General features: G+C 49.3%; 1 protein-coding gene across 1 annotated transcript in view; it reads right to left on the bottom strand.

Annotated features, from left to right (window-relative positions):
- The window catches only part of LOC144473303 (uncharacterized), a 38,000-nt gene that overhangs the window by 8,449 nt on the left and 2,420 nt on the right, over nt 1-27,131 (bottom strand). The window contains exons 2-11 of the mRNA XM_078187075.1: nt 26,298-26,355; nt 19,382-19,446; nt 9,042-9,328; nt 7,954-8,137; nt 7,726-7,861; nt 6,480-7,569; nt 5,068-6,245; nt 4,515-4,802; nt 4,082-4,449; nt 3,615-3,925 (exon numbers count right to left, since the gene is read on the bottom strand). Of these exons, the coding sequence (XP_078043201.1) occupies nt 3,615-3,925; nt 4,082-4,449; nt 4,515-4,802; nt 5,068-6,245; nt 6,480-7,569; nt 7,726-7,861; nt 7,954-8,137; nt 9,042-9,328; nt 19,382-19,425 (3,886 nt within the window). The 5' untranslated portion in view covers nt 19,426-19,446; nt 26,298-26,355. The remainder of the gene's footprint in view (nt 1-3,614; nt 3,926-4,081; nt 4,450-4,514; nt 4,803-5,067; nt 6,246-6,479; nt 7,570-7,725; nt 7,862-7,953; nt 8,138-9,041; nt 9,329-19,381; nt 19,447-26,297; nt 26,356-27,131) is intronic.

Genomic DNA, 27,131 nt, shown 5'->3' with positions numbered 1-27,131 from the left:
CAGCGCTGTTGGGAAGGACAACGACCGAAGGAGAACGATCGACCGCGATGCGACCGGCTTCGGTATGGCGGTTGGAGGGTCGCTAGTTCGCTAGACGGCCTAGCAGACGGGAGTAACGATTGCCAACGTGCGCCACCCCCTCGGACCGCCCCTTTCCGCATCGCCGTTCCAAGCGAATCGGTTACCAACCGATCCGAAAACATCCCCCGATCCGTCCGCGGACGATTTACTGGTTTCACCGGGGGGGAGAAAACGCTGGCCGGGAGAGCGCCTGCGCGAGCAGAATCGCGCTGGGAGGTTTCGTCTGCCACGGACGCGAAAGGCGGCTCGCGGGATCGGAAAATTGCGCCGCCGGACGGATCCGGGAACGCGGAAACAAGATGGCTTTCCGCGCTGAAAATAACCGGAGAATGGAGAAGCCGCGAGGAAGGAATCCGCGCGCGGAGGTTCGAAGTTGCGAGTTCGAAGAAAACGGGAGACGGGGACCGATGGAGAGACGCTTCCCGCAGGTGTCCGCGCGCGGACGAGTATTGATCCGCGCGGACCGCCCTTTCGTCCTCGCCGTCGACGCAGTCGAATTATCGCTCGAAAGCCCATCGGAAACGTGCCTCGAAACGCTCGGCGGACTCTCTCCGAAACGGTCGGCCGTTCGCCGGCTTCTCGTTCTGTCATACCGGTTCCCAGCACCGGGAGCCGATCGAGCGAGCACTGCCGCTGTTATGGCAATTTCAAGGTCGGTCGCCTCCGAACCGAGCCAACGACGACGCTCGTCGCTATTCGACAGGTGGAGACACCGGACGGACCGACGACCACGGAGCCGGCGTTTCCGGTGGGACGAAACGACGTGACAGCGATCGAAAATCGATTTCCGTGATATTCTAATCAAATTGATACATGCCGCTTGAGAAACTGCTAATTACGGTGCAATAAGGTGAACACGGGATCGTTGTTACGCGATGAGACACGACGATTAATCCCCTTTTACTGTGACAACCACAATCGCGATGCAGGTTTCATATAGAATTTACTGAACACGAACGTCTGTGAACTTCTGTCTCGTTTCGTCAGGGAAATTATTAAATGCGAAGACGTCCTGGTCGACGCAGATGCGAAACATGCCATCATAAAAGCCGTACATAATCGAGATAAATAGGATCCCCTCGCTTCTGTGAGTCATTAGACACCGGACAGGTTTAAAGGTTTATTATTAGTCGTCGTCAAGTCGTTTCGTCTTACTATACGAGGGAAATCTCGGATTTTCTAACAGGCCCGACTTCGACCCTCGGGCTTTCGAGCGGCCCGCTCTCCTGCTCTTTCGGACTCGAGGCGCCATCTGAATGTGCCCCGGCGAACCTAGATCTCGATGGATGAATTCCTACGGAAGCTTGCGAAAGCTGCACGCGAAAGCGTCGATTGCGCGAACATGAGCAATTCGTGTTGGCGGGGGTTTGCAAATCAGCGAATTTGCAAGCCCCGACTTTCTCAGAACTTTGAAGTATCGATTCGCGGATGTACGAGGCTACTGGCGCTTCGGACACCGGAAGCTCTCTGCGACGAGCCTCTAATAACGAAATAGCAAAACACTTGTTTGCTTAATGAGTTTAAATGTTTACCAATGATTAAACAATAATTTTCTTCGGACTGTGTCAGACAGTGTGAGATTAGAGCATTCTTGCTGCTTCTATCGTTTGCTTGTTGTAAACGAGAAGCCATATTTGATAATTGAGATCGCGTAATCGACGCTTTAGCAACCAAGGTTCACAGAAAACAATAGCAATACCAATACCAATAGAGAAGGAAACATACCACGTTGCGAGCACGTGCGAGCACGACCATTGCGGGCTGGCCGCGAGGAAGAAACCGGGAACAATTTCTTCCTTGCGACCGTTGCGGTTCAAACATCGAGGAAGCTAACAGAAACCTTGTATATATAGTAAAGAAAATTGAAAAACAGCTCCACTATTGGAAGAATAGAACAGCTAAAGAGAAAAATTGGTGGCACTCAAGTGCCACGAAAGGTCACGCAGAATATAGTCGCTACACTATTACATTGGCTTCAGAAAGTCTCCGTACTGAGTACTATATCGTCGATATTTCAACCGTCATAAATTCGAGAAAGAAAATCGTACAGCGATCAAATTTAGCTGACATTAAAGCTTAAAGTCTCTACTTTCGACACCATTCACTAATTTTCTTCTAACATTTTTACCCATGAAGTATCAAGTTGAAACCTGAAGTTATATGTATCTTCTAAAATAGTCGAAAAATTCACATGTCTCTCAAATCGTTGAAAATTTTTTTCAAGGTTGAATACACAATGGTTTTAAAGATTGAAGCTTCCTCTTTGCAACGATCTCTCAAAATATGCTCCAAGGTTTTTTTTAGCCGTTTTACAGATCCGGAACTTGGAACGTGTTTGGTCGTGTAAAGCAGAAAAACACCTTTTGTTCAAGACTCGATAAAGCGACTAAAAAAAAATCGTACAACAAAGTTCAAGAGGTTGTTTTAAAGGGGAAACTTCAATCTTGAAATCTGCGTTAAGATCAGCTGCGAGAAAAATCTTTCAACATGTTTATAGGCGTTTCAAGGCGGTTCGAGAATTTTTCAGCTTTAAGACAAGTGAAGCTTTATTGTTGTACGATTATTTTTGACGAAACTGTGACAGTGTGGATATCGACTATTGGCAATTTAGTGTAAGAAGACATTCTGGAGCCATCCTATGTGTACGTAGCTTCGTTAGAGGCGATCAAGGTTTCGAAAAGAAAGGTAGACACTGTCCGTGATCTCGATGCGGAAGATCGTTCGCGTGGAGTCGCACAGAATTCCCCATGCGGTCGCCAGTCTTTTCGCAAACTAGTGTTCTTCTAGATTCTCCCAGATCCTTCCTTTTTAAAAGACATTTACTTGATACTTTAAAGAGACTCTATACTGGTTGGCTAACGGATAAATTTCTATCTCTTAAGAAATCCATGATCATTATCTTCCCATCTTTGAAAAGTTGTTCCGAGTAAAATGTCATCACTGTCACTACCGAGCTATACAAGCGAGTAGACGAACCCATTAATTGTCCACAAAAGCGTCTCTATAATCTCAGTAATTGTGAAATAAAGAACCTGTTTGGTAGTTCCAGTGTGAAAATACTATGACAATCTGTGACAATTAAAAGTCTCCTCGCGTACATGAAAGGAAAAATAGGCTGGCGTGCCCTCTCCGTATCTTGCAAGGCCTCTAACAAGGAAAGCGCAAGACCTTGGAGTCACCGATTATGTTGAAACTTGATACATTTACAGATCTCGTTCTCTCGTTTAGGTCTGGGAACAGATAGCCAATAGTTTTCTAGATATGTATGATTATAGTTTCATTATTGCAATGACCAGAATTTCATTGCACTGATGGAACTTTAATAGTAACTATTTAAAATACTATGGAGTGTCTAGCTGTCGGTAGTTTGGAAAAGATCAGCGACCCGGCGAGTTCCGTGCAACTGAACCGGCGTGTCCTCAGGATCAGCGAACGACTGCGATTGCGATTGCTACTGCGGTTGCGGCTCTCTCTCTTTCTCTCGCTCTCTCTCTTGGTGATTTTGTTGTAATAGCGCAAATTCCAGCGCTTACCTTTCTTGATGAGCAAGCTAGTGACCCTCCGTAGCGCCTCGCGAGTGCTGGAGGCGGAGCTGTGCTTACTTTGGCCGAAGTATTTGTTCGGTGTGATGTTGGTCGGCAGAGTGAGCGGTTTCCGTTGGTCCCCGGGGCCGGTCAGTCTAGCATCGAACGCGTTGTTCAGCCTCTCCAGATGCTCGATGGATGCTGGACGCGGCTGGTTCGCCTTTCTTGTCGGGTACCATCCGCGATTCGGACCTCCGGCAAGCCGCAGCAGCTCGGTCCCGATGATCGCCTGCTCGAGACCCGGGTTGTTTCTTCGATACCTACTAAAACGGTTCTGATTAGCGAATCTTCCATTTACCTTCGTTGCTACAGTCGCTGAGGAATGTATGCCTCGGAAGGTTTAATATTAAAAGGTGCCTGCATGTATTTCTCCACGACTGTACTTTCCATTGTTAGTTGTTAGTCAACTATTTTACCCGGTAGTGGCGGTGGTCGGAGCGTACCAGCCAGGTTGACGACGCGTCTGTGTCGGGTTTCCGGCATGCTGAGGCGTCCTTGGCACGTCGCTTCCTCTGGCGAACACCGGAGTCTCTGGCAGAGAGCAGGAGGTCTGCATCCCAGATCCTGCAGAGACGTTGCCGGCGATGGGACCGGTGGTTCCGATGGAGCTGCCAATCCCATTAGCCGCGCCGCCGACGATTCCGTTTCCATTTCCGTTGCTACCGCTTCCGGAGGAGCTGGAAGAAGGATCCGTCGACGGAGAATGCCGCTTCGTCAGCGGTCGTCGTCGAGAGGGCCCTGGTAGGTCCGTTGGAAGGGTTCGTCGCTCAGCAGGGATCTGCTGCTGGGATAAAGTATTACAATTATAAAAAGTTGGACACTGTGCATTATCGAGTAGAGGAAACTCGCCTCGCGTCTAGAGGTGGCGGTAGTAGCAGGTGTTCTTCTGCCTCTCGAGTATCCAGCGTCCATGGATCTGGTGTTCAAAGACGCCTGGTGGTCTTTAGACTCGGAGGAGAGGCAGGCCGTTGGTCCTCGATGAGGAGGCACCCTGGGTCTGTACTCCATCGTCCTGTTGCTGCTATGAGCCTTCGGTCTTGGAGTCACTGCACTTTGACCCACGTCGGAGTTCTCTTCGTCGGCCTCCTCCACGGGAGAAGGCGGTAGCGGAGGAAACTCGAGGACCTCCACGCTCACCTGTCAATCGTACATCATAGTTAAAGCGTTTCTAATTTCATTTAATCTCACGTCATTGTCACACACATGGCAATTCTAGGTGGAAATTCAATTTTACAGTTGTGTCGTATAATTTTCTTCATAATGAATATAATTACTAAAAGAGGAACGTACTCTCACCTAACTTATGTTTCTTACAATTAACTTAGCCTACAATTATATCTTCTCAATTCCTACCATGATATTTTTCCACTTACAATGCCAATTCGTTGCAATATGATGTTACCTGGAACTCAGGATTCTTCGAGTCCTCGAGTATGGCGTCGATCACGTTCTCGATCTGCTTCTGATCATTCTTATGGCTCTCGACAACCCCATTCTGCCTGGATCTCCTCTCAGACCCGTAGACTACATCAGTTCCGTTGCTTCTGCTGGCCTCAAACTCGATCTCGCTCTTCAAGGTCTCCGGGTCGATGTCGGAGTCGTGTCTTCTCCTTGGTCGAGCTTCCGGTAGACCTTCCAGAGCCTTCCGGTCACTAGGCTCGATCTCCAGGCTGTTTCTCTTGTTATTTGCCGTCGAGGAGGAGGAGGACCTACAGTCGCCCACAGTCTTCCATCGCTTGTTTTCCGAGTAAGACTCGCTGTTCTTCACGCTCTCGATCTCCTTGATGGCGTCGCTAACCTTCTCCAACTGCCGACGATTTTCCTTCAGGGCCTTCTTCACGATTTGCTCTTCGATCAGCAATGTCACCGGGATCTTAGAGGCAGGCCGGTGTTCCGCACGACCGATGTTCGGCGACTTCCTCGCGTGCGAAGTTTCCTCCACCTTGGAGACGTTGTTGCGGCCCCAGCTGTTGTTCGAGCAGCTTCTTGACGTCGAGATAGAGACTCTGGTGGGTTCATCCTCGGCCTTGGACCGTCGGTGAGCCTCGACCGAGGGCGACAGCCGGCCGGCGAGCTGCGCTCTGTCTCGAGTCTTGTCTTTGTCAGAGACGTCCGATGTCTCCTCTTCCTCTACGGTAACCTCTAGCTGGCCTCGAGCTCCGATCTCGTCGTTGATTGCCGGAAGTGACACCACTCTGACCAGATCCGGAGGCACCGTTGATGGAAACTCGGATGAAGGTCTGTTCTGAGGCTGAGACTCTGGCTTGCCTTCTCTCAACAAACTCCTGATGTTGTCAAAGGTGCTAGAGTAACGTTTCGCGTCCGATAACCGAGTGTCCTCGCCATTCTCGAAGGACAGGCTTCTAGTTTTGGTCGGAGCCCTCGGCAGTCCCTTCCGCTCTCTTTTCCGGCCACGGCGGATCACGTAGGTGCCGTTCTTGGTCAGGTCGCGGGGTCGAATCTGGTCCAGCTCGTTCGTCGACGAGTCCGAGTACGGCGAGATCAGATCGTCGTCGGTCGTCGACAACCGCTGGTCCTGCCAGTCGTCGAAGTCGCGCAGCTTCGAGACCGATCCGGCGCCTGAAACATTCGCGTCTTAGCAATCGTCGCACTCCGAAATATTCGACTTGCAAAACTGGCCAGAAGTCGATTCAAAGAAATAGAAAATTAAAATTATATAAAACTTTATCATACTTCGATTGTACACCTTTTCGATGCAAATTTACATTTTTATAAAATCAGGTAAAATAATTTTGGCCAATTCCACAGTGCTTAGTCGCCGCAGCGAACCTGGCTCTCGTTCGAAGGACTTACTGGACATGTCGCTGCTCTTGCGTCGTCTCCTGCCTATGACTTTCGTGCTGCCAGGAGCGTACAACGGGTCATCCTCCAAGGAGACCTCCCAAGCAATGGAATGTCTCTTGCCGATGGGCAGAGGAGGCGGGGGTGGCGGAGGAGGCAGGAGCTCCTCCAGCGAATCGTCCGAGAAGCGTTCCTCCTCGGACTGGGTCCGAAAGTCTGTAGAGTTCCTAGTAGAGAAATCCGAGTTCCTGGTGGAGAACATGTCCGAGTAGCGCTCCTCGGAGCACCTGTCAGAGGTCGGCGCGGAGAACCGTTCGCTGGAATCGGCTCGATTCGGCAGAGAGAACGAGACGAAGTCCAAGTTACGGATGGAGAAGGGGTCGGAGGTCGGCACGGAGACGCGGTCGTTGGAGCCGGCGCTTGCCACGGCTATCGAGAAGTCCGAGTGGAATCTCTCGTTGGAGTTCGAGGTCGAGTTCGCCCTTGAAAAGTCGGACGAATCGCAGATCGCCCGCATCGAGAACCTCTCGACGCTGACGGAGCTGGAACGAGGGATCGACGACCGCTCCGACTCCGAGTGTCTAGAGAAGCGACCTTCGCTGGAGTCCGAGTCGGTCCTCCTCCTGTCGCGCTGCTGGTCGACTCTACGATCGTGGTTCATCAGCAACCGGTCCTCCACGCTGCTCGACTTCATCATCTCGTGTTGGCGCTGCTTCCGTAGCAGCGACGGCCGATCTTTCTCCCCGTCAAAGTTCTGCCGGTGATTCCGAGCTTCCCTCTCTGGTCTCTCGAACCGCTCCTCCTCCTCCTCCTCCTCTTCGTCCTCTTCGATCTCCTCGTCCTCCTCATCCTCCTCTTCGTCCTCCTCCTCTTCTTCTTCCTCCTCCTCCTCCTCTTCCTCCGAGGAACGACGACGTACCTCTCGGTGTCTCTCGGCCACCATCGGGTTCGTCCTCGGCGGTATCCAACCGAAGGACAGCTTTCCGTCGAACGGCAGACTGGCGAACTTGCTCGGTGGAGGACTCTGGCCGAAGCTCGTCAGCTTGAAAGGCTCCGACGTGCCGTTCTTCCAGCCGTAGGGTCTCTGGTGACGCGTTTTAGGCTGCGGAAAAATCGGATAGTTAGGAACGGATGGTTTATACCGGTCGAGTTAAGCCGACACTTTTCGCGACGCGTTTAGAAGTCGAGCATTCCCACAGCCGATGCTTTAAAAGATCATCTCGCCACAATGTTCTCGACAGAGGTCATCGAGACTTACCAACGTGGTTTGCGTAGTGACCGCGCTTCCGTTGGCATCTCTAACGCCGTCCTCCATGGTGATCATCCACTGCTGCATCCCTGTGCGACGATCGGCTGAACGGGTGCTTCTCTTGGAGGAGTTTCCCGGGGATACCCTGCGGATCAGAGGAACGATCGTTCTACCAGACTTTGGACATAGGAGCGACGTTTGCTTCCGCGACAGGATAAGAGAGAGAGAGACACTTACATCGGTAACAAGGTGGAAATGATCCTTTCGGCCTCTTCCGGCGGCGGAGGAAACTCTTGCGCGGGCAAGCCTTGCGTGGGATCCTGCGGCTCTGGACAATCGGGAACCGGACGCAGCGCTACCAGGGCCATTTTCGCTTTCCGGCCATTCATGCTCATGTAACCGTCGTCTTCGGATTGGTGTCCTGCCGGCAGAAGAACCGTTCACTCCCCGCTTTCGAACCCGACCGCGTCGACGGCTTCGATATCCTACGAGACCTGGAATCTCATCGCGAGCGGGAGGGATCATAGTTTCGAGGTCGTTTAGGACGAAGGATCGTAGTTTACTTTGCCAGGCTCGGCGTATCATCATCCCTCGACGGAGCCTTGACCGTTTCTCTTTCGAGAGGGGGGGTCGAGGATAGCCACTGGATCATCGGGATCGTTCGGTAGAGAGGACGTCGACCGATCTCAGGGCCGATCTGTACGCGGAGGAGTCGGAGGCGGTGGGCCAGGAGGTGGAGCGGGCGAAAGAGTTGGAGGAATCGGGAATGGAGGACTTGGAGGTGATGGGGGAAACGGAGGTGGTGGACCCGGGGGGATTGGAGGCGAAGGGCTTGGGAGAGGCGGGGGTAGCGGAGGCAGTGGTGGTGGAGGACACGGAGGAGTCGGGAATGGAGGAGTTGGAGGAACCGGCAACGGAGGGATTGGATGTGGAGGACATGGGGGTGATGGTGGACAAGGGGGGTTCGGAGGGATTGGATATGGTGGAGGACATGGGGGCGATGGTGGGCACGGGGGGGTCGGAGGTCTTGGCGGATATGGCGGTGGAGGAGCTGGAGGATATGGGGGCATCGGTGGAATCGGAGGTGGAGGATTTGGGGGAATTGGCAATCGAGGCGTTGGAGGTGGCGGATCTAGCGGATCCGGTGGATTCGGTGGTGGAAAATTGGACGGCATTGCGGACGTTGGTTTTGGAGAAGTTCGGCGAACAAAGATGGAGGATTCGAAGGAGTCGGAGCTGGCGGGATTGGAGATGGCGGGCTCGGTGGGATCGGAGGCGAAGAATTTGAAGAAATTGGAGATGCAGACGCAGGAGCAAAAAAGTACCTAAGGACGGACTCTCGTCGTCGGGTGTGAGACCAATGCTCGGCTCGGTGCTGCTTCCACAATCCCCGACGTCTCCGACGCCCCTGACTCCTCCGCCGTCTCCGTCCCCGTCCCCGCCTCCACCGTCGCTTCCTCCGCTTCCTCCGCCACCACCGCCTCCTCCGCCGACGCCGACGACTTGGTCGACACCGTCTCCACCTCCGGCGTCTTCACCCTCTGGCTCGTGCTCGTCGTACTCGGAGAGCACTTTGTCCAGCAGCTCGATCGATCGTTGCACATCGTCACCTCTGGAACAAACGTATCGGTTGATTCTATAGAGATTACCATTGACGTTCCACTCGATCCGGCCTAGCTCTCCTCATCCGTCCACGCTCGCAACTTGACCTTCGCAATCGCTGCGGGACCTTGGACAAGGTAGACCGTATAGAAGTTACTCGGCTGGAGTCATCGATTCGCGCGACAATGTTTGTGCAATCGAGGTCAACGGAATCCCGTTGAAAAAGTTCTCTTACCATGTAAAGACATGCTAATTAGATATAGTAATCTCTTATCAATTTACGGTATTTATTCAAGATAAAAATCGGCTGAGTTAATCAGAGCTAAAAAAAGAAACAAGAGTTCAGTCAAAATATACTTCTTTCGTTGACTATTACCCAACAATCGAATCGGCGCGACAATGCGTTCTTCCAGCATAATTCGTAGACGCGTCAAAGCTACAGTCTAATCAACACTGCGGGGTCTTGATTATCAGAGGTGATCGGGTCAAGTTACTATCTCGAGGACACGAGCCAGTCGCTAAGATACTAGGTCGAATCATCGATTTCTGCAACGATGTTCAAATAGGCGAGGTCAAGAGAGCACCACCAAAGCGAAGATCGCGTCTGGCAGCAAACAATGGATCGTTATCGATTCGTGCAACAATATTGGTGGCGTCGGGACGGTCTCCCGCGTATGAAAAGATTCCTCGCATCTCCTGTATCTAGGAAACGGAAAACGAGTCCACGTCGACGCGTGTTACGACGCCGAGGGGTACAATCGAGATTCGAGAGGATCCTCCAGAAATTGAGCAGACGAGATCAGCAAAACGGACGGAGTTTCGCGGCACGGTTGTTTCGCGTATCGATGTTCTCGGGAACGGTAACGAGCGGCTTAATTAGGCAGAGGCTCGCGTCGATCGGCACACGCGAGGGACGCGACGAGTCGCGTCGAGCGACGCCGAGTCGTCGCGTCGCGACGCAGCCATGGCGCGTCACGGAGAACGTATCCTCGACGAGCAAAGAAAGGATTCGCGATAGAGAGAGAAAAGGGACTGCACATGCAGAGGGTTCGAAGAAAGAAAGAGAGAAAGAGAGAGCGCGCGAGAGAGAGAGAGAGAGAGAAATGTGGAATGGGAGAACCGGGACGAGTGGCAGGAGAGACGAAGGGGGCAAAGAACCGAGAGAACGCGCAAAGGTCAGGGGAAACGAGGAGGGGTGGTCGACTGGATAGGCGAAGACGGGGGTGGAAGCGTCGTCGGCGCCGACGGAAGCGAGAGAGGGAGCCGAGGGGGTGCGTCGGCGAGCAAGGCTGCGAGGAAACCTGCGAGCATAACTGCGAACCGGCGCACAGTGGTCTGGCGAAGCAGCGATCCGTGGCCAAAATGATTTTAGCGTTGTTTCAAGGTTTAAGGTTATAGTACAGTAGGTCGTTGAATTCATCTCGTCGCCAGGAAAAATATTGTCGAGTCTAAACTATGCATTAACACCTAAAAAATCTAGAAGACCTGTATTCTTTACGAAAAAGAAAGCTTTTACCGCAAACTTTTATATTCCTTCTTTCATAAAAGCGATTACCGATCTACTTTTGTTGCAGATATTTTAGTCCGGGTCATTGGAAATAATTGAAAAATCATGATCTGCTTTAGAATTGGATTTGAGCATACTGATTTATGCAACGTTATATCTTTTTATAGAACTCTCCGAATAAACCGATGTCGCAGATGATAAGGCATCAGGTAGTTGTAAAGCCATTAGAGAAAACAATCCTTCAGGCTACGAAACGCTGCAACAATGACTTTTGTCCACGGATCGCTGCTCCGGCAGACGACCACTGTGCGGCGAACCACCCTGCCGCGCCGCTTGCTGGCGCAATGCGGTCTTTGCCGGCGCGGGCCGTAATCGGGTATGTTAATTCACAAGAAAACGGGAAACGACGCGACGGACACGGACCTTGCGTTCCGACCACCCACCACACTCGCAACTCTGTTGTCCGGGGCAGCTCCGCGGAGCCAACCTTGCTACGACCGACGACAGCCAGCCACAAATATTCATTCCCGCGATACACCTTTCTTTATTCGGAAGTCGCTGAATTTACGACGACAGGCCGATCCCGCGGATCGTGTGTACTTCCAAGGATCGTCGTTACTATGGATTTTTATGCGTTCGCGGCGCGCGCGCGGGTTCTTAGAATGTCGGAAGAAGTGTAAATTGACAAGGTGTCTCCATGGCATTTGTATTCGTCACGGTATTCGTATATTTGTCATGGTATTAGTCACAGCATTCGTATAATGCGTCATAGCTATTTTAATAATATTTGTCCCACGAACGGGAGACTGGCCCTGTGTTACAATAACCTTGACGATGTGCAACAAGTAGCGTGTAAAAAAGAAATAAAGAGAAAAGTAAGGACATGATATTGAAAATGTAGAGGACAAAGTGATCGAAATCTTCCGTTTCCTATGCCGGAGTCATTCGTGACTCGTTGTAACGTATACAGTACCGAAGTTGTCTGTGTTAGTAGCAGAGAGATCGCCAATGTTTACACCGGCCTCACCTTAAATATATCCTAACAATATACAATCAGTCAAAGCCAAGAGCTCGAACGGTCGACACTGGCGGAGCCATATTACCGAGGCGCTCGAGTAAACATTCATGTGTATTAGTGAAGTATCGGTGTGAGTCAGAAATGACTCCGTGCTGCAGTACTCCGAGGGTTAAGTATCATGAAAAAACAGAGAAAATAAAATAGAATATGTAAATGGCAGCAGCGTTTATCACGTCGAACGCCGCGTCGCCCAAATATGGGTGACACTAATTTCTGACCAATCTTGAAAATACACTTTTATTGTAACACGTTTGAACAAATTGAATTTGTCCAGAATGTTTCGGAGGCGAAAGAGTTCTAATGCCACCCCGTAGGTTAAATATTAATTTTCTAGTTTCGCTTTATTAAATAAATTGCATTAATTATATGGGTATTTTAGTGGTCGATTGTCGGCACTGAACGTGTTGATAGATCACGAACAAAATCTCATTCACAGATTTTATCGAGCACTGCAAAGAGTTAATAATTTCAGAATGCGAGAACAAACATATTCTTCTAACCTATCCAGCCGTTTAATATTGTAGTCACTGGTTCTTGTAATAAATGCATAAATCCTACCGATTGCCTAATCCGGAGCCTCGATCATCCGAACAGGTTTCGCATAGTTTCAATGATTCATTTGTTTCGTATCCTCCCGACGTGTTGTTCTCTCGCGTGTCAAATGCGGACGGACGACAACTACATTGTCGCATATATCTACACGGGATGCATAAGCACGTAATTACGATGGGCGACGGCGACGCGAAATGGCCACGCAGTCTAACGTGATTCATACGCGGGATTGTAAAATCAGCCAGGATCGACGAATTCATTGATCCGTAGAGAAACCGACGTGTCTGGAAGCGACGTATAAGCGCTTTAATTACCGGAAGTCTATTAACACCGAACCTACCAGCAGCGCCGATCGGGTGACCGGTTTCACATTTTTTGTTTCATAATTGTCGAAGCCGTAAAGTTGAACGAATTAAAAATTGTCGAATATATTTCTGTATCCAAGCTCGCGTTATTACAAAACTTGTGACAAATTTGAATGTATTTTCGCTGGTCGCTGTTAGATCTTGTCAGGTTCAACGAGCTTTTCGACGCTGGAATTAGTATCGAAACAACGTGTAACAGAATATTTGCAAATATTCGACTGACATTGTAGTTGTAAAACGCTGGCGCTCGGACGCGTAGCGAGATAAAAACATTTCAGTAAAATTCGTCTCAACGAGGTCCGCCGATTTTTCGACGTCAAAAGCCCACACCCCCGTCTGAACGGTCGTCGTCCTCCGTTTGGTCGATCGGTAAACGAGATCGGTCTAACGAGAGCCATCCTAACGAGTCCAATCAGCGAATTAGCAATCGCGACGGAGGAAAACAGAATTTGCCGGACCGTAAAACTGTGCAGGATCGCCGAACCGTGGACGATCAGCTTCGCGCGATCGTAAACATGGTAAAGATCGTAAAGACCTTGAGCTTTTCAAGACGCGCATCGATCGGCTTACAGCACTGCCTCTATAGCTGACAAACAGATCTCGACCGTAACTGGAAAACGCATCAATTGCTGAGAAGTCGAGATTCTGTGCGGCTTAATTTCGAAAGCATATCACGTTTCAATATATCTTTCTTCGTAGCGTTAGACAGTCTGGTGTTGTAATATCTCAACGTAAAATCGATCGGTCTGTTTCGTCCTTATTCTAATGAATTTTTTACGCGTGTTTACGACACCGAGGATGGTTAAAGAAGGTGCACTGGCCGCGACCGTTACATCCACCCTATCGCCTAATTCAGCGAATCGGCCGGTATCGAACGGCGCAGTCGTTTCCGTATGTGGGTCAGTGGTCGATACGCGTGTCCGATGTGTCCGGCGTGCAGCAGCAGCAGCATCAAGCGACGCAGCCCTCTCTCTCCCTCTCTCGGCGTTGGCGTTTTCAAGCTGGCGAAACCGAGCGGAATTGAAGCGGAATCGAGGCGTGCCACGCCGAGGCGCGGTGCCCTCCTAAGAGGAACGCGTTACGGCCGTTCGCAATCGGGATGATTCATCGGACCGATTCGTGATCGCCTTCGAGATCGACGCGGCGAGCACGAACCGGTCTCGTAATAGATATCTCGCAACGATCCCGCGCGGAGGAAATCGGCCTGGGTGGAGAACCTACGGACGGTTAGGTTAATCCGGCGTTCTAATAAGGTCGCAGCCCTTCCGGCGACCGAGCAAATCGCGTTAGAAACGCCGCCGGCTGACGACGTAATCATATCCAGACCCGAGTAGTCCGTAACTCTTTATCAAATTAGCCGGGCTAGACAGTAGAGTGGTCCTTGAACCTAGCACGCCCGGTCAGAATCACACCCCGGCTCCCTAGTTTTTCTTTACAAAACCGTCAAATTGTAGAATCGCGAGTAACGCATGCATCGAACAAAGCGCTCGATCATTCGCCACAATCATTGGCCAACAGAATTTCAGTAATAACTCGATACAATTGCGTAACGTTATTATAGCACGTCGAGATTAATCGCATCGACTTAAGGAATTCCGATCATTTTATTTTTCATCGTCTGTTTTCTCGCGTAGAAACAAAAACGTTAAATCGCGTAATCTGTCCGCCGGACACCTCTGACCTCGTGAAACATAATCACGAATACACGTAAAGTCGAATAGGTATTGGTCCGGCACATTGAACATTGATATAATCGTGTCGTTAAATTCTTTTAACAGCGTGTCACCGCGACGCGATTATGTCCAACCGTGGATTTTGCAAGCGGATAGCAGCTGTAACAGCGAGAACTGCGAAGAAACGCGAGAAGGGAGAAGCTTGGAAACTCATTTGGCCGGGGCGGAAGCCAGGGGGGAGAGTAGTTTCTTGGTCGATGATCGAGGATGCGTCGAAATTTCGAGCAATATGGCAATATAGCCGGCGCCCTTCCACCGAACAAGTTGAACGACCCTATGAAGCGAGAGAGCCTCGGGTTCGCTCTACTTGCCTTCGCTAAAGTCGATGTCACTCCGTTCGATAATTGACAGCGCTGAAAATCCCGACAGACGCTAGAAATTGCATTAGCTCTCACCGGGAGGGAGAGACGGGGACACCGAGAGAGATAGCGACAGCGAGAGAGATGGGTCACAGAGTGATAAAGAAAGAGAAGGAGAGAGAGAGAGAGAGAGGCGATGGTTCGTCGTTGATATTACGTTAACGAAGCGCGCGATTTCCGAGAGAGAATTCCATCGAGCCAGCCAGCCATCCGGAGTGGCGGCAAAGAGAGAAAAAGGGACAATGCAGAACAAAGTCTGCGCAGCAAAAGTTGATGATCGGAGATGATTCAGGCCGGTCTGCGGTCCCTGTTCTCCAAGGATCATGAGAGCGACGCGATCGTACGAACGAACGCGATCGTGTGTGCTCCCATTCGTTCGTGTCTGCGAACCACGACCGGGTGCTCGTTTTTCGACTTTCTAGTTTCTCTAGTCACCCTCGTAGATTGTGAAATTCGACGAGATATCTACAACATTTCGCGGCGGGTTCGAGTTTAGAAACGTTAATGGATTCGTTTCATTTTCGAACAGAATTACGTTTCGTCATTTTAGAAATACGTCAGAAATATATTTTGTATACCCTATTCAATAAATATAATTCAATATGACAAAAGACATGAGAAAAATTCGAGAATATCTTTACGTCGTGTACAGCTTATTATCATTATCATTATTCTTTATTAACGGGCTAGTAAAAACCTATTAAATTTATTAACACTAGATTGCCTAAGCAAGTCATTTTGACTGCTTTTCAATTTCAATTAGAAAAATAATTATCTAAATAATGACACAGCTTCTTATAATTTTGTGACTTTTTCTGCAATATATAAATGCGTTTATTAATCATTTTTGTTTCCCCCCCCCCCCCCCCACCTCCTTCATTTCCGGTATATATATATATATGTAGGATACGAGCGTTGGGTTATGTGATAGTGGGATCGAGTGAGGCAGAGCGAAAGAGTATGAATGTGTGTGTGTGGGTGTGAGAGAGAGAGAGAGAGAATAGGATAATTTGTACAAAAGTGAGTAAGAGTGAAGGAACGAGCGACAAAAGAGTGTAGGAATGAGCGACAAGAGAGTGGACGAACGAGCGGAGAGAATCAGAGTATTCTAAGAAGAATCGTGACGTATAGAAGTTTTTGTCGTGGTTGTGAATTGTGAAAAATCGTGAATAAACTGTTATTTTGTTGTTGTTAAAAGAAGGTGCTCAGTCTTATTGAATTATTATTTCCACGGAGACACGTAGAATATAACTCTTTTAAAATAATCCTACATATATATGTGTGTGTGTGTTATACCTATATTGCCGAAAAGCAGTCATTTTCCCGGCTTGAAACTCCCGTCTTTCTAGTGTTAAAAGACAAAAGGCATTTTAATCTGACTCACGGCTGTTACAACATTTTTATTTCGCTTAAAAATCCCCAGTCCAACAAACGTTCCGACGAGGATGTCTATACTATACTTCGAACAACCGTACAGTCTTCTCCGCCTATAGAAATTCTTGAAAAATGAATCGACCTTCCCCGGCTTCCGGTTTCGTGCGATAGACAAAGCGGGCTCGCGCTTCGCGCATAAATCCACGGTCTAGCCGTCACCTGTTCGCCTGTATGCAAATTCGAAACTCGGCGGGCGTCGATCGAGAAACCGTTCCTAGATTCTAACGTTGGATAACGGAGGTCCTCGATCGATGGTTCAGGGTTCTCCTCGCGGTTCTCGAAACGAAAGGATCGTTCTCCCGGGATAAGGGCGAGGAGAGACTGGGGTTAGAGCGGACAACAGAGCCCATGAAAAGGATCCGAAGAGCGGAAAGCTTACCCGTCTCGGTCGTAGGTTCTACGCAACGCAGCATCCTCGAATGGTACGCAGAGAAAGAGAGAAAAACAGAGAGACAGACCGAGAGGGGGAGAGAGAGAGAGAGTAAAAGAGAGAGAGAGAGCAGCGCCAGCTAGAAAAGTTATTCACCCCGAATCGATCCGTCCGATTGTCGAGCCGATGAAAGCCGTCCTAAGTAGTTAATTGGTCTGCTGCCCGATACCGGCGTTACCCTCTGCCATCCCCACCTCCTCTGTTCCTCTTATCCGTACCCATATCTGTACCCGGAACGCAGCCATACACCTGTGTGCCCGACCTATACCTATCGAACCATTCTCATTTCCATTCCCGTACCCATTCCCATTCTCGTTTTCTCGATTCGCCACGAGAGAAAGAGAGAGCGAGAGAGAGAGGGAGAGGGAGAGAGGGTCCGACAACTGATAATTAATCCGTATGGCCGCGCAACGCGACCGATCGAGGCTCCTTTCTTTCGCCGAAAGGTATCGCGTTTCGTCTTCGAACCGGCTCGCGGGAGACATTCGACTCGAGCCCCTTGGAAAACCGACGTGAAACCGAGTTTCCGCGTCATAGATCCTCAGACACCGATCTGTAAATCCAGACGAGAAAGGACCGCCGCGAGCGAGCAACTTCCAGTCCGACGGCGCTCTCTCGCTTCCAGCGATTTTTGACGAATCGATCGAATTCGGCTGGCTGGGCTTCCGCGGCTCGAGATCTGCCGTGCCGCGGCGGAGGAAGCCGGTTTGTTTATTAGGATGCTCGGTCGACGGAAACTCCGAAGTCGAGGGAAACGGTATTGTAGTTTCGCATTCGTTCGGGATCGATTGAATTCTGCATCGAGCAGCAGCCTTTTCGCCGAAGTTTTCGATTCGATGAAACGTTGAAACTGTTGCGCTTCGTTCTACCGGGCTAGTGGAAATTTACTTGAATTTACTACGACTTTGCTCTCGTTTTGAGCATAATTTACTTTACACCAGCGCTTCTTAAACTATGGGTTGCGACCCCGAATGGGGTCGCGTAGCAAAATTCTGCGGACGCGAGAGATTTTAATGTCAAATATTTATATATACCATTTTATAACATTAGAGAGATTTTAATGTCAAATATTTATATATACCATTTTATAACTAGAGTTGGCGGAATACAGTGGACTTGCAGCGTCTAGACACGCGCATTTGTTGATGTTACCTAATAAATTTGTTGTTGTTACCTAATAAATAAATCATGAAAAAATATTAATTTATTTTTCTTTTATATTTGTATGGGGTCGTCAAGAAACTCGCAATCATAAATGGGGTCGTGAATGACAAAAGTTTAAGAAGCCCTGCTTTACACTTATCAAATAGGACGTTCGAACACTTCCGTCTATAAAATTACGAATAGAATAATATCTTTTGGAAGTTGAATATCTTTTATTCGATAAATATAAGGTAAATTATTCATTGAAAATCCACCAAAGGCATAGCCAATCGGTTGGCCTACAGTGACCGACTCTCCACTACCCTATTCCATCGATCGGAAGCTTCGGCTTCGAAATTAAACCTGCACGGTGTTAAAGAGCGGCGCTCGCTGAATTTAAAGCAGCCTCGAGTTGCGACGAAATTCCGGGTCCTGAAAAACGTTTGAAATTGGAGTACTTCGCCGCGTTTTGGTATCGATCGAGTCTATATTAAATCCGCGCAGCGTTCAAGACCAGCCTTTGGCGAATTCGAAGGTGAAGCCTCGAGAGTTCCGAGGGAAATCTCAACGCTTCTCGTACACGTTTCTCTAACCCGTTCAAATTGCTGCACTTTTCTCTCGACGAACGCCGACAGAAATATCTCCACTTTGATATCTCGAGAAGAGCTTTCCCAGGCAAACCTATATCTGAAAGATCGTCGACTCCGTCGTCGGTTCGTGTAAATTTCTTATATGTAATGTTAGTTAGAAGCGCAGCGGTGTGCATGCTGCTAATAAGACAATAGCGATGATAAAGAAAGCGTAGCGAAAGAGAGCAGTCGTTGCAGAGGAACTCGAAGAAGTTATTCTCGACTTCGATAATAGCACGGTTCCGAAAACTATCGAAAACCCAGCGGCTCGGTGTACAATTGCGCCGCTGGAAGCCGGATGAAGTCAGCGGGGCGTGAAAAAGTGCAGTCTCGCGAAATTCAAAGAAGCTTGCAAAGGGAGATGCGGTTGCCTAAAATCGGGAAGACACAGGCGGGTGGCACAGGCGGGGCACGGTTGACGGGAGAGATCTTGCTTAGAAGAGCGTGCCGCCGTGGAATTGCCGCTCGATTATTCATAATCGGAATATTCCGAGGAATCGGTGCGGCGAAGCATCCCAGTCGAGGCGAGACGGTCTTTGATCGTGGAGGCACCAGAGCCGCCGGAAAGAGAGGCCGTAGACGCTTGGCCCGAGAGATCGATCTAGAAGACTGCTGATTTTTGCGGGCCGCGGAACATAGCTTAGATCGGACAGGATTCGATCGGATCGGATCACGAGGCGAACCGCAAGGTATCCCTCGACACGCGCGAAAACAAGCAAAGCAATGGGCTGGGCTAGGCTAGGCGAGGCGAGGAGAAGCGTGGAGGAGCGAGGAGAAGCGAGAAACAGGCGTGGCCGGCTCCGTTGTTCTTTTTCCGGGATTAATCTACTTACTCTGGAGCAGGATTTCTCCAGCGTTGCGTTCCAAACCACGCCATCAGGCATCGACCGGCCCTGGCCTGAAACATGCGAAGAGTCTCTATGAGTCTCGTTGCAACCCGCTTCGACCCGGTGCAACCCCCGAAGACGCAGCGCGATAACAAGGTCCGACGCGAGGCCATATCGCGCCGGATTCGATCGCGTCCTCTCTTCCAACCCATACTATCTAGCTATCTATCTATCTGGCTCTCTCTCCCCCTCTCTCTCTCTCTCTCTGTCTTTCTCTCGAGACCGACGTTTACACTTATTATGTAAGCAGCGCCATAGTACCGCTAACTTCGGCTAGATCGTGCATATTTCAGCAAAGTGCTGCCACTCGAGACTCGCTCGCGTTTTTCCCCGGCAGAATCCCTTCAACTACGCTTACCCGATGCTCGAGAGGAACCCGACAGCTCCCTCATCCCCCCGTTCCCGCTACTTTCAGCCTCTCTCTGTCCCTAAGCTCTCCCCCCCCTTCGTCCCCGTCGCCATCGTCATCCCCGTGTCCCTTCTGTCCCTGTGTCCTCGCTGAGACTTGCTCAGCAGAAAACGCGGCCTTCTATGTACTTTTCATTTGTCCCTCAAACTTTCTACCCTCTCCCTCCCTCTCTCTCTCTCTCTCTCTTTCACTCTTTCTCTCTTCTCGCTGATTCCAACCGGAAAACCCGATGATCGAGATACCGAGAGATCGAGGAGGTCGCGAGATATGAACGTTTTCCGCGGACGCAGCGCATCGCGGTGCACGGTGCTCGATCGAAAACGACGAAAGTCGAACGTCACAAGTGGGACTAGTCTAGATTCTCTTGTATCGCGAAACGTTGCCGGCGACGAGGAGTTTGCGAAACTGGCCGCAGTTTCTGTTATTTTTTTTTATTTGTTTTTGTTATTTTTTCTTTCATCGCAATGATGCTCGAATGGTTTTGTGATCCCATTGCGAAGTGGATAACAAAAGTTAATGGTATTCGAGTAATCTATCGAAACTTTGTCCATTACCGATGCGAAATTTCTATAAATCTCCTTAACGTTGCCACGACTGATGCGTCTGCTCTACAATCGGTGCTCTCGCCTCGTCCCGCCGCTTGGAAACGAAAATGAACCGCTCGGGAAGAGAGGATGCGATTATTCGATGCTCGCGACGCGCTTTTATAGTCGTCGATAATCGGTCCATTAATAAATAAGCTGCTCCCGTTAATAAATCAGTCCGATGAGACGTCCATTTTCGTTCCCAAGCTTAGTCGTCATTTCGTCGAACTGACGCTTCGTAAATTCTCTGTTAGTACGGGGACAAATTGAATTTCATCTGTGCTTTCATTTGCCGTCATTTCTATATATTGATAGATCTTTCTTAACCCTTAATAACCTAGAGTTTCAATTTTGATACAAATCTTTTAAACCGAATGTTCACATTACTATTAGTTTTTTTTTATAGGTTGGCTGTACGTATTTTACTGTTGTATAATATTCTTTCCAACGAAATTAAAAAAAAAAATCTAATGTCATTATTGTTTTATTTTATCTATGACATATTACTTGCGCGGCAAAGTGAACAAGTAAACACATTTTACTAAAAGTTTTGTTGAATACAAATTTGATATATTTTCTTTTTCTGAAGAATATAAATACTTTTGAGGTAAGTGAATATATTATTTTCGCTATGATATAATTATTTTTTGCGAGTGCATGTTTTACTTGAAGAAACTAGTGCTATTTTTGTGAGTATCAATTTTGATACTTCAGGCATTCCTTCAGGCATTTTTTTCTAAATAAATATTGTGATTTTTTTAGCTATTTTTCCCTTCATCTAGACCCTCAAGCAAACACAGTAATATTTAAAAAAAATCACTTTCGTAAATCAGGCTACTAAGGGTTAACACTAGATTTACGGAATCCGTCAAAATGACGGATCACTGATTCGTTAACGTACTATTATTCAGATTTCAAGGATACATTTATTTCTTATTTGTCGATTATATTTACTATAATTATTTATATTTATTTAGTTATCGATTGCATTAACGATTGGAATAAATCGTTACTTTCATAAACAAATATAAAACGGCTGCTTTTATTACTCCGTAAATCTAGTGTTAAGCGAACATTAGGGGTCCTTCGAGAGTAATTATAAAGTAATAACAAAGAGTCGCGAAAACCCTGCAGGACCGAACACCGTATTCAAAAAACCGGTGCAAAAAGACGCCTTTCCCTCCTTTCGGTCTCTCGCTTTTTCTCTTTCGTCGCGTTTCGACCACCCTCGCTAGTCAACGCGATATCCGCCGAGCTATCCATCACGCTATCCGCTCGTGTTCGCGCTTCTGATTCTGCACGGAAGCTCCCTCTATCCTCCTTCTTCTCCTCTCTCCCCCCCCCCTCTCTCCCGATCTCCCACTTCTGCGCCTCTCCTTCTCGAACCTTGCATCCCCGGTTCTGACCTTTTCTATTCGAGGGACGTGATTGCGGAATGCATATTTCACGAGACCAACCTCAAACCACGATTCTCTCTCCGTCTCTCTCTCTCTCTCTCTCTCTATCTCTCTTCAGCTCCATCCGTCCATCCATCCGCGATAGATCCGTCTGTCCGTCGACGATGCAGCCTAACCTTGCACTTCTGCCGCAGACGAGAACGATCTCCGATCCGTTTTCCAGCGAGCCGCGCAGCTTAAAGGGGCGCCCGACGACCTCGAGCCTTCGATTTTTCCGCGAATATTGAAGATGGAAACCTGCGGAATCTCGTTTCAGCGAAATTGTGCGGAGATCGAGCCAGAACCACCCGGTCCCCCCGCTTCCACTTGCAACGAGATAGGGTGGACGATTCCTCGAGTCTTGTCTCGCGTAAAAACTTGCCAACTTGTAATAGATCGCTCGATGCGTTTAGTATGCCAGCCGTGGCCGGTACACGAGTAAATAAATAATGCGTCAAGTTTTTTACTAGGCTCTAATCTTTTTACGCTCTACGTTGCTATAGTATGTTCGCGAAGCATCGCGTCGCCGCGCTGCACCACGTTACAGTTGAAAAATCGCGGGGACTAGTTTCGAGAGCACGGCGTCGAATCGACGATTTATCTATTATTATTTATTTATTATTTTTTATTTTTTTTTATTTATTTATTTTTTTTAGATCGAAGTAAATGAAACTGCCGACGCGAAATCAAACGATGCCGGCGATGTTTCAAAAGGAAGACAGGGTGAAGAGAAAAGACGAAGACGGCGAGAGATGGAAGAGTCGAGGAATCGATGGAGTAACCGTTGACCTTTGCGGACGCGTTCGAAACGGTTCGCCTCGAGTGCGCCAGGAATTACATCGATCGGATAACAACCGAAGGGATGAATGGGATGGATGGACGTGTGCAGTCGGAGAAAGAGGCTGTCTAGGGGAGAAAGGGACGTGCGGAGAAAGAGAGAAAGGGGAGGGGGAAGGGAAGAGAGAAGAGAATACGGCGCGTCGAGGCGTGTCGATGCACCGATGCAACGGCTAACGGCCGACGACAGGTAACGGCAGGCTGACGGAGGGACGTGCAAACGAATAAATTCGCTGGTCGGCCGTCCTATGTCCTATATCCGGCCTTCGACTGGGCTCGAGGCTCTCGCGCACTCGAAGGAAAACCCGCGTCTCTGCGCAAACCCGACGGACCGAATAACCGAGAAGAGCGTTTGAAAATCTGCTCGCACAGGTCTGCCGCGGCGCACCGCGATCGATAAGGGTGCGTTTACGTCGGGGCCTCTGCCCATAAACAGACCGAAACGCGGGAATACCTTCCCACTCTTTCTTTCACCGTCGAACCGACACTTTTCTTTTGTTTTCCGCGGGCAACGATCGCTGGAAACCCTGTCTGCTCCGCTCCGCCGGCGATTCGTCTCTACCGCGGTTCTCGCTTTGACCGACGCTGACTCGTCCGCGACGGTGACCAACCCACCCCCGATTCCACCCTCGCGCAATCATCGAAAACGCGACTCCGGCTGGACGAATAGCATACTCGGTCCTTCTATTTTCCTCCAAGCGAATCCACACGGTGTTGCAAACTCGCTTCTTAATTCCAGGACCTTTCTCGACTAGCACCTTTCGAAGCCAGTGCAACACCTTTCTAAGCTAGTTCAACACCTTCCCAGGCTGGTACGTCGGTTTCCGCGTGGTAGTGGAAAACCTTCCTAAGCTAGTGTATCACCTTTCCGACCGAGTCCAGGAACTGTCGAAGCTAGTGGTAACACTTTTAAGCGAGTGCAGCAGCTTCCCGAGGAATTCGACACCTTTTTGGACTGGCGTGGCTGTTTCCTAAGCTACTGTAGCACTTTTTTGAGCTAGACAACGCTTTTCTAAGTCGTTCCACTAGCTTCTCGAGCTACTTAGCACCTTTCCAAGAGACCGCCAGAACCACCTAAACTAGTGTGACACTCTTAACACTAGATTGCCTAAGTCATTTTGACTGCTTTTCAATTTGAAAAATAATTATGTAAATAATGACACAGCTTCTTATAATTTTGTGACTTTTTCTGCAACATATAAATGCGTTTATTAATCATTGTTGTTGCCCCCCTCCCCCCCTCCTTCATTTCCGGTATATATATGTGTGTTATACCTATATTGCCGAAAGCAGTCATTTTCCCGGCATCAAGCTCCCGTCTTTCTAGTGTTAAGTTAGTCCGGCAGCTTTCCGGGCAACTTGGCGCCTTTCTAAGCTACCGCGTAGCAACTTCCTTAGTGTGGAATTTTTTTAAGTCGGTACAGCAGTTTCATAAGCTGGCTAAGACTCGACGCGAGAGTCGCGCGCTCGAAACCAGAGGCGATCGAGTCGAAACGAAACGAGGAACGGATAGGGTTGTCTCGCGAAGTTTCCAGGCGAGCGTTCTTCTCGACCGGCGACGAATTTCCGCCCTAGATACCTACGATCCGAGAGATACGATGCACACGCTCGACGCTCTCTCGCCGACGAAGCCGTCGAACCGTGACGTTACGTAACAACTAAGAACCTTACGCCGCGCCGGAGAAAGTACGGAACGAAAAGGAAGCGGAGCTCGCCGGAGGGGGCGCGGGGCGGCGGCGCGGCGTGACCGTGGAAAACAGGATGAATCTGAAAAGTCCGAGGATCGGAAGCTCGGATACGCATCGGCTGGCGTAACAAGCGCGTCGCGCCGCGCCCACCGCGTCCCGCCTTCCGACTCGCGACGATTGCGTTCCGATTGCTGGCGAGACGAGACCGAGCCGCGATTCTCGAGAGAGAGTCTCTGCCTAACGCTGGAACCAGTCCAAAACGAGCAGCTTCGGGGTCTTTTGTCTCGCGGTTAGACAGAGGTGCCGAAGACGCTGTTGAACTTCTGCGGCCTTGGCTAGCAATGTTGTCGAATTGTCTCGTGAAAGTGGCCACTTCGAAACGAGCATTACCAGCAGCAGACTGCGGATATTATTTATTTAGGAACGACATATTACGGACCATTGCAATCGTGGCGGAGACTTCTTTTTGTTTCCGCATAAAGATCTGTGTAGTTGTCGCTATAAATCAATATCCATCGGCCACCCCTAGACGATTCTTGGGAACCGTTTCAAAGTGGTTCCATCAGGACAAACACGAGATTTCCCCAATCCCTGACATAACACCTCGTATAAATCGAACGCGTTCTCTTCCCGGTTCTCTTTCACGAATCAGGAAGCATTGCGTCAGCGTTCGAAGTCCGTCGCAACGCAATCGCGAATAACTAAAAGTCACTCTGCCGAACGAACGTTCCTTCCGCGCGGCGTGGAAAAAGGTAAAGAAAACGCGCGTGGCCGTCGCGGGAAAAGAAAATTCGTGCCCGACGGGGAACGAGCGACGGACGGGGCAGTTATCGAGAAGCGGCGCCGCGGATCTCGAAGAGCGTTCACGAAGAGAGATTGCAGGAATACGGGGCACGGCGTTCCCACATCGGTCGTTCCAGCGAACGAACAAGAGCGTGATCAGACGCGAGAGCAAGATCAGGACCGTGCAACATCCGTGTTTCGTAATTTCGTTTTCGCCTCCTCCCTTGCTCGGGCGATCGCGAAACGATCGGTGGGATCGTCGTGATCGAGACGGCGCGCGGTAAAAATTCGGTCCAGTGATTTTGTCCGAATTCCACCGGCCGTAGATTCGATCGACCTGCGGCCTGATTGAACGACGTCTGCTAACGAAATAGTACAAAGAAGAAATCGATCAACGTCTAACTCGATCGCGTTGCAAACGTTGCAGATTAACGATACAGATGAGACTACGCGAACGAATTATGCAAACAAATTGTGTACACACATTATGCAGACGGATTAAGCAAACAAATTAAGCAGACAAATTGTGCAGTCTGACTAACAGCTGCCTACTATCTAAGCGATGCAAAGAATAAATCAATGTCCAACTCTACTTTGTTGTATAAAGATTACATCAAAAGATCTACGGCTCGATTGAAAGCTATCTACGATCGAAATGGTACGAAGAATAAATCGATATCCAACTCTAGCTGGTAACAATCAATGCGGGCAAACTATCCGCAAAGATCTGCTTATAACTAGCATTAATAACTAGATGCTAGCCGTATTGTAGATCTAGCAGTTGAACATTCAAGATCGGATCGAAGAAGCACCCGGAGAAGATCGACAGACGAGAGGAGCGGAGATCGCGTGGCGGAGCAACGTGGGGTACCGGACCGACAAAAGGCGAATTCCTTCTAAAATTAACCGATGCTCGGACCAAAACGCTTCCCTTGCTCCGGCGCTTCCTCTGACTGACCCAATGACCCAATCATGCGGCCGCGCGCGGCTCGAAACGCGCGCGATTCGCTTCGCTTGCTCGCCCGGTTCGCTCGGGATCGCTAGCGCTGGAACGAACGCCCACGCGTGCTCGCGCGTGCCGACGCGACAAGACGCGACCGGCGCCCACGCGGCACCGTCCCTTACCTTAACTGATCCACAAGGCTCTGCTCGTAGGATCCATCGCGGCCTCGAAAGCTTTCCTCTGCAATCAGAACGAAATCCCACGGATTAACCCTCGGGGGCATAATTCTCTTTCGAAACGATCGGTCCGAGGGCCTATCGACACGCTCGTTAGTCGTCTCGATTCGGCAACGCAATCGGAACTAATAAGCTGATTAAACGTAATGCTCGACTCGTTGTACCAGGATTAAATGAATGCGACCTTGTCGCGGAACTAAAGCAACGCTGTCCTTATAAAATAACATACTTTTGTCTTTAGTGTGAGACTAGTTTCTATGGCTGTTCTATTAACATTAAATCAAAGGTTTCGTATCTCTTATTTCATATTTATCGTAGTCGTAAAGCTGCTTCGAACAGAATTGCAAAAGATCTTGTTACATTGCACTGGTCTAAATAATTTTATATATTCCGAATGAGATTGTAATAATTGTACGATAACTATACAATTATTTTAAAGTATACCCGCAATCTGACTGGTTACAATTGTTAACCATCGATCGGATTACTTTTCACCGAACTCTGGACTAGTCTAATCGGCACTGCTTTGCATGAGAGAAGCATACCTCTTGGACACCGAATGAAACGACTCGCTGAAGTATAACAATGAGAAGCGTCCGAGATCGAAACGAGTGCAATTTAGAGAAGACAGTGTCTCCATGGAGAAAGTTGGTCGTATCCGCGGAGACAAAAGAGAGAAAACTCGGTTTTTCCGGTGGCGTCCCGCGGCGGGAGCTTCGAGGGGGGGGGCAGAGATCGCGGCTCGACGCGAAATTGCAAAGGGTTGGAGAGGATCGAGTC

This window comes from Augochlora pura, chromosome 7, assembly GCF_028453695.1.
Source record: "Augochlora pura isolate Apur16 chromosome 7, APUR_v2.2.1, whole genome shotgun sequence".
Taxonomy (NCBI): domain Eukaryota; kingdom Metazoa; phylum Arthropoda; class Insecta; order Hymenoptera; family Halictidae; genus Augochlora; species Augochlora pura.
The sequence above is the reverse complement of the archived record's forward strand: the minus strand, read 5'-3'. Positions and strand labels throughout refer to the sequence as shown.